Below are 7,991 nucleotides of genomic sequence, written 5' to 3'. Positions count from 1 at the left end.
CCTCCTGGGCAGGTGGGAATCGAACTCATGCGGAAGTGGCTTAAGCTTCTTAGTGCTGTGCTTTAACCCGCTGCACCACCAGGGAGGGCCCACAAATAAATAAATTTTTTAAAAAAAATTTAGCTAATTTTGGTGACACCCGATAAACATTTGCTTTTGCTTTCCCGGGACCCTAGTATTTCAGACTAGAAATTAATGTTCTGCTTCTCCTTTCAAGAGCCGGATGAAGAAAACACGAACGACTAAATGTTGAATTTGCCGGCACAGATGGTGAAAACCTACAGCCTTGGTATCTAGGAAAAGAACGTGGCCACAAGCAAGGCGAATTCCCATTTAAGCAGCTAGAGGACTCCAGATGTCTTCTTACTAGCGCCCCAGACACGCATCCTTACTAGGCCTTTTCATAGGGAAATTGCGGCCTCCATTTCTTAGCTCAGGTTACCCACGTAGAGGGAGGCCCGTGGTAGAGCCCTCGCACCCCTGCAAAGCGACCCCGGGACGAAACCGCCGCGTCCCTGGCCACAGAACCCTGGCCGCGCAGCTGCCTCCCACAGCGCCCCGCAGTGAATTTCAGGTGTAACACGAGTCGCGGAAGGTGCAGAAAGGCTGAGTGAAATCGCCTGCAGCCCAGCCGCGGGGGCAGGGACCTCTGCGCCAGCCTGAGTGCCTCCACGCGCCTAGCGGCCCCCGCCAGCCCAGCGCCCTCGCCCACCCTGGACCCTCAGGCTCCGCGTCCTGCTAGGGACCATGGCCATGGGATCGCGCGACCCTGCCCTGTAAAATCCAAATTAAAATCAACTTGCCATGACGGAGGAAGAGAGGCGCCCTCAGCGGGCCTAGGGTTGCAAATCTAGCGGCTCGCTGAGGGCGGGACGAGAGCCGACTGGAGGGTTTTGGTTTCGGTTTTTTTGTTCTGGCTCCTGCCGAGAACAGACTAGGGCCTTGCCTCCCCATCCAGCTGTTCTGAAACTTAAGGCTGGCGGTTTGGTCCTGGGAAGGCTGATGCCGGCCTAGGCACCCTCAGTAATTTCACAATTTTTGAAACCACTTCGGAGAGAGGCCAGGAGGATTCCCCGGGAGAAATTTGGGGATTCCCTGGCTGCTGTGTCTGTCGGTGCTCTGTGGAGTCTGGATATCTTTCCTAACACTTCTTCCTCTCCCAACCATTTTCTCACTACAGGACACCTGAGCCTTCTCCCTGTCACTTCCCAGGCCCAGGGCCAGTATCAGGCAAGAATGAAAAACCCAGGGATTCTGTCAACAGTTTATCTTCCATCTTATCCTACCCTGGCCCCCACTCCTAACCTGGAGACCAGCCTGCACTTCACATATTATAACTTCAAAGTCAGAGCCAAAAAGAATACGAAAAAGTAAGTAAAATAGACTGGCAAATATAAAGAAAGTCAATTCCACTCCTAAAGAAAGAAAGAAAGAAAACAGAAGTCATAAATAGATCTCTTTTTTTCCGTGATTAGATTTGCAAAAATAGAAAGTCACATTGGCAAAAATGAAAGCATCATTGTTGATGCTGTGGTAGATGCAAACATTTGTAAAGAGTTGGTTCCTTTCTAAAGTGTAAATATAAAAAACTGAAAGATTGCATATATCCTTAGGGGTTTTCAGAACAAGTTGTAGTGCACAAGTTGTGCATTGTTTGTAACAGACGTGTTTGATTTTTTAACTGGGATCCACTCAGTTTATCCATGAATAGAGTTCTTTATTATATAGCTGTTTGCACATCTACAAAGCTCCAGCCACACAGATGTTAAAACAGCTCTCCCTGGTGACACAACAAGTTAAAGCACAGCACTGTAAAGCTATACGCAAACACTGCAGCTGGAGTTGGTTCCGTGGCCAGGTGACCCACATGGTGTGGCACTCTCCTTTTACCCCGCTGCTCCCCTCAGCAGTGTGTTTCAGTAGATCCACTAGTTCTGCTCCCCACTGTCTCTGGTGAATCCTTACACTGCCCATACCTCTCTGGCCTGCACCCCATTTCCTGTATGCATAAATAAATAAACCTTAAAAAAAAGGCAGCACCTGTTAAATCAAAAAAGGAAGCTATTAGATTAATGTGCCTCTAAAGCCAGGGTGTTCCACAGAAAGAACTCAAAATCCAAACCTATCAACGTCTAGGGGTTAGGATGACCAGCGAACCAGCTGGACTTTAAGTGATAAAGCAATCCAAAAATGGCCTTTCTCACTCCCATTTCCCTGTATCAGTATTGGCCTGATTCAATTCAGAGGGATGAGCCTAACCATTTCCTGTATTATGTTACCTACCCTACTGCATAATTTTACTCAAATATATGCTAAATATGCCCCCATTTATTTTCTAATAATCTATACTAATCCCTAATATCAGGGTGTAATTGAATAAGGTCAAAAACTAAGCCCCCACTCCAGACCCAGCAGACAGGTTTGGGAGCCTGGAATAGATAAGGAAGAATAAAGCTGCCTTTGGGACAAGGCCATAAAACCAACCACCATGAGCAGAAAAACCAGCCCATTTTCAGGAATGCAGAAGCAGAGGCCAGAACATGTTTCTGGGTCAGACATGTACTAGAGACCACACATCCCAGCAGATATATGGTGCAAACTGGCACCCCAAGTTAAAAAGCCTTGAAAATAGTTTTAATAGAGAGCCTCAAATCGTCCTTCCTGCACAAATTTCCCCCAGTCTCACCCCTGCTTTTCTTAGCAGTGTATTTCAATAAAGCCACCTGCTCTGTTCTCCACTCTGATTCTCTGGTGAATTTGAGGCTTCGGGCAAGGGAGAGTATAGAATAGAACAGAAAAACCCCTGAGGAGTTAAGGGAGACTGCAGAGATAAGGGCAAAGTATTGCAAAGGGGATTAATCAAACATCCCAGAACTAAGAGCAACAGGACCTTCCTTCTAGAACAAGGAAAATAAAGAGCTGGGCACAGAGACATTAAGATTGTAAGAGTCTTAAACTTTAAACTGGTACAGCAATAGAAACTAGCTGTGGCTGCTTCAGCACAAGTTCGATCCAGGGAGGTGACCCACATGTCATGGCAGACCTTTCCTGTCCCCGCCCACTGCTCCCCTCAGCAGTGTACTTTTTCCATCTGCCTGTTCTGCTCCCCACTCTATCTCTGGTGAATCCACTCACAGCCCCTACACTTCTGTATCCCAATTCCTGAATGCATAAATAAATAAACCTAAAAGAAAAAGAACTTGTTGGGAAAAAACAAAAGAAATAGTGAGGCCACTGAAAACTAACCAGTCACAAAGAGACTGGTGGAGCCCTAGAATAATCAGGGAAAGAAGGTGAATATTCCCTGAGGCATGACTCCACTTTGGCTTCATTGCCCCTCCCTGGCCTGGCTCCCCAGCCTGGTAGTCCCACTTTATTTGTTCCTTTTTTCTCTCAGTAAACTTTTTCTTTGTCTGAACCAATTTGCCCTCTTGCTGGCTTGCCTGAGCATCTACAAAGTTCCTGCTGTGGCATTGTGAGACACTAACCAGTGGTGTTCTAGTGGCTGGGACTCAGCACTGCCACTGCAGCCTGGGATCTGCTCCTGGCTAGAAAACTAGGCCTGAAAAACCTGACATTTCGGAATCAAATTCTTGTTCCCCCCACTCCTCCAGTTTCACTTTGATCTCATGAAATCTAAATCATATTTTTTTTTCAGATACTTTTAACAAAATGTTTGCCTGGATGAGTAATAAGCACACATGAGATTTAAAAAGACCAAGCAGAGTTTTCTTCTCCCTTCCTCCCCCTCCATAAATAAATAGCCCTAGCCACCTAGAAGATCAAATTTAAGAATCACTGCTCTCCTTAATTTCTCTCTTACTTAGCTCTATTAGGCCATCCCACTAACAACCAATGCAAAATATTCATTATCAGTCATTCCTTCATCTCCCTTCTACCTCCACCACTCAGATCACATGCCCACCCCCACCACCACTGCCCCCCCACCCCAGTTCCTCTTCAACCCATTCTGAACACCACACCCAGTATATTTTTAAATATAAATCAAGTTTGATCCCTATTTAAACACTCCATTGTTTTCCCATTACTCTTTAAATAAAATTCACATTCCTTAAGGGGAGACCAAAATGGCCTTAATCTGCTCTCAAGCCAGGCCCCCCAGCACTGTCCTCAGCCCTCTCTCTGTTTAGCCCTCCCTCTGTTTAGCCCTCCCTCTGTTTAGGCTGTCAACAAGCTGTCTAGCCTCTGGCTTTTAATAGCTTTTCTTTTTGGAGGTTTCCTCCCTGATCTTTATTTAACTGGCTCCTTTTTCAAATAACCCCTCCTTAGAGTCTGTTTGTGATCATCCCATCTAAATTTGTCTCTCCCTCCACCCCATCAATTACTGTTGCATCACTCTATTATTCCATCTTCAGAGTCCTCACCCTTTCTGAAAACACCATTGTGTTAGACAGTGATAGACAGTGATAGTGTCCATCAATATTCCTTGTTCTTTTCCATACAGGCATAAAGAGGTATTGCCCTTTGCTGTGGGCACAACTGTATAATTCCTTCAGCCAAAGAGATGTGATAAGAATTGATGCTTTGTATTTGAGTGGAAACAGTATATTGCCAGCACTGGTCTTTTCTTTCTTCTTTGCTCATGAAAGCATGTATTGAGAGAAAGGAGCAGCACTGACCCACCATATAGAAGTTGCTAAGGATCATAACAAAACCTATGTGAAAGAAAAATAAAACTGAGGTCTTAACTAAATCTGTATCAGTTATCTAAAAAGAGGAGGTTCCATGTTCCTTTCCCACCTGGTGAAGGGCAGTGCTGAGCAGCAAGGGGAAGCTAAGGAGGACTTAGGAGAGCATTTGGAAGAAAACTCTGTGCAGCAGAGAGATATGTAAAAAAGCATACTTGCTTCTGGCCTTGGACTTTTAGGAGACACAAGAGGAGTTGTGGGTAAAGGACCCTTGGGGAGCCTGACAATGGCAGCCTTCATCTTGTATTTTGATTTTGCACCTTTCACTACAGACTTGCCTGGCTCTTTCTGCCCCTTCCTATAGTTCCCAGCCAGAAAACTCATTAGACTGTGTCTTAGGCAAGGATGACCCTATAAAAAAGCTGTTTTTAAAGGAGTTGCAGTCAGTGCTGAAAAGAACAATGAAACAATAGCCCTTTACAGCAGTATTAATAATAGTACAAACTAATACCTTACTTTATGGAAAGCAATTATAACCATATACATCAAGATCCTTAAAAGAATTTATATCCTTCAACCTATCAGCCTAGTAATTATCGCCCTGAAGTGAAATCAGATAGCAGCAAAAGATTTGTGTATTAAGACACACAAGATTTTTGTATATCCTAACACTTGCAAGTTTGAAAAAACTGAAAATAATGTTCAACAGGGAAATGACAGTTGATTATATTAATGAAATGAAGTGTGTTACATTTTTCTAAAAAGACTTGAAGGGAGAATATGAATATGTTTATAATATATAGTGGTGGATTTTGGTGACTTTTATTTTCATTATGCTTTATATGTTTTTCAAGAAAGATAATCTTTTCTATTTTATTGTTAACCATTTATGTTAATATTATTCATATACAATTTTGGCTTTATAGATTTACACCTTTATATATGACAGATTTGAACATCCTGGCCCCTTTATGGTTTGTTGAATAGTGCCCTATACTTAGTTCTAGCTGAGTTGTGAATGTGTAACAGGGTGACCCCAGGAAAAGGGGAAGTTTCAGGTTCCCTACCTCATCCAGAAGGAGGGTGGAGCTGAGCAGGGAAAAGAAGAGGAGAGAAGAAATCTGAGGAGGGAGGAAGCAGGATGGACAGCCAGAGACCTGAGGAAGCCACATGGAGCAGCAAGCATGTGATGAAGAATCCATGCTTGTTTCTTGGCCCTGGACTGGTTAAAACAGATGTGGGTGAGATACCCTTGGGGAGGTTGACTATGGCAGTGTTTATATTGATTTTGATTTTGCTCTTTTCCTCCCAGGTTTGTCTGGCCATTTCTGCCCCTTTTCTATGGGTCCCGGCCAGAAGATGTAGCAGGCTTTCGGGCCTTGCTTTGGACGAATCCCTTTTGGGCTGACTTTTGCCCACAAGGGTATGGGTAACTTCAGGTGTTTGATTTAGAAATTATATTCTTTGTGTTCCGTATTGTATACTCACTGTATTAAAGTTCCTTTTCATTAAAGTCTTAAATGTCTTTCCTTGATGAGGTAGATGGCAGAACCTATTTAGAGCAGGCAGGTTTGGGAGTTCAGTAGTGCCCCTCTCTTCCTGCCATGTAACAGACTGAAGGGACATTTGTGAACCAAGAATTTAATTACTAGTTCAATTATCTTTGAAAGCTCATCTGACATGGCATCTAGCAATAAAGATAATGGCAACTGTTAACCTGGTCCTTGAGCAAAGTTCCTCTTGTTAACCCACCTTGGATGTGTAGCATGAACAAGGTGTAATCTTTTATCATTTCAGAGCTCTGAAATTTAGAGATGATTTGTCACGTAGTCTTTTCTATTTCATTAAATGATACAGAAATTGGTAAAGCCAAAAGAAAAAAAAAAAAAAAAGGCCCTCCCTGATGGCGCAATGGGTTAAAGTGTAGTACTGCAAGAGAGCTGCAGCCACCTAAAAGTGCAAGTTCAATCCTCAGCCCCGGAGGTGACCCGCATGGCAGGGTCTCGTGACAGCTCACTGCTCCCCTCAGTAGTATACTTCTTTAATCTGCCTATTCTGCTCCTCACTCTGTTTCTGGTGAACCCTCTCACTGCCCCTGCACCTCACCTGCACCCCAGTTCTGTATGCATAAATAAATAAATCTATTTTAGAATGACAGACTTTTAATATGCTCAAAAATCTTTAATTGGTGAGAGGGTCAAAGAGTGGAGGTAAGAGGAGGGAGAAAATCTGTCAAACAGCTTCTTAATCAAACTCAAAAAATCACCCATCTCCTTTTGGGCAAATACCTTGCCAAAGAGGCTTGGCCCAAAGTGGGCAAACTAAAGCCTGAAAGTATGACAGGATGATGAAGACAAGAAAATTATGATTTGGGTAGATCCCAGAGAGAAAGAACCTGAAATTCCCCATGCATTATCCAACTGGATAATCTACCACCAGGTCAAGATGACAGCTGCCATTATTCTTGAAAAGACTGCCTGCCAAAGCACTAATGAACCAGGAACAGCCTCTCCACGCGACTCCCCTTCCTCCCTTGCTCACCTCAATAAATGTTTCTGCTTGTTCCTTCCTCCTTCCCAGCCACCTGTTTTAGGAAGTCCAGCTCATGGCACACTGGGAATTCTACTGCAAGAAGTCTGAGATATTGTTGATATATGTGACTCTGTCAGTTCATTCACTGGTTCAGAGTTCATTCTTCTGACATATCATCTTCTGTGGACAGCCGATGAAGGTCTCAGCTATTAAGACAGACTCCGAGTCTAAGTGAATTTGCAGCAGGGGGAGTCTGGAGAGAGTGTCATCGAGAGCAATGCTGCATTTCACTCTCTCAGTCCAAGCTTTTATTAAAGATATAAAGAAAGGAATAAGAAAATAACACACCATTGTGTTTGTGCTTATATAAATTAATAAGTTACTGCTGGAACAAGTTTCCCTAGTTAGTAGAAACACATGCTCAAGCTGGTAAGTCCTCAGAAAACAAGAGTCAATTCTGGGAACCTCTTGGAACTCCATTTGCAGAGCAAACAGGTACTCTTAGAGAACTCTAGCTCCCTTTAGGTCAGCAGGCTACCAACAATTATCTAGAGTTCATTTACTTTGAGTCTAATGCTGTGCTTGGAGGGAATTTTTGGCTTTTCACCCTCAGGGGTGGGATGTGAATGTATTTGGGGTGTAAAGAATAATCCAAATTTGATTTTTAGTAGGACAAGATGTACTCTTCTTGCTATCATTCCGGTTTAACTTTACCTGGTTCTGTTCTTTTTTTTTTTTTAAGATTTATTTATTTATGCATACAGAACTGGGGTACAGGCCAGAGATTCGGAGGGTGAGAGGATTCACCAG

At 43.6% G+C, this 7,991-nt stretch overlaps 1 protein-coding gene across 1 annotated transcript in view; it reads right to left on the bottom strand.

Annotated features, from left to right (window-relative positions):
• Positions 1-886, bottom strand: part of RBM43 (RNA binding motif protein 43) — an 11,660-nt gene extending 10,774 nt beyond the window's left edge. Inside the window, exon 1 of the mRNA XM_012725013.1 lies at positions 804-886. Coding sequence (XP_012580467.1) covers positions 804-806 — 3 coding nt within the window. The 5' untranslated portion in view covers positions 807-886. The remainder of the gene's footprint in view (positions 1-803) is intronic.
• Between the last annotated feature and the right edge of the window lie 7,105 nt (positions 887-7,991).

The sequence above is a fragment of the Condylura cristata genome, unplaced genomic scaffold (assembly GCF_000260355.1).
Source record: "Condylura cristata isolate star-nosed mole 26May11 unplaced genomic scaffold, ConCri1.0 scaffold00002, whole genome shotgun sequence".
Taxonomy (NCBI): Eukaryota; Metazoa; Chordata; class Mammalia; order Eulipotyphla; family Talpidae; genus Condylura; species Condylura cristata.
This window is presented reverse-complemented; position numbering and strand designations above follow the sequence as displayed.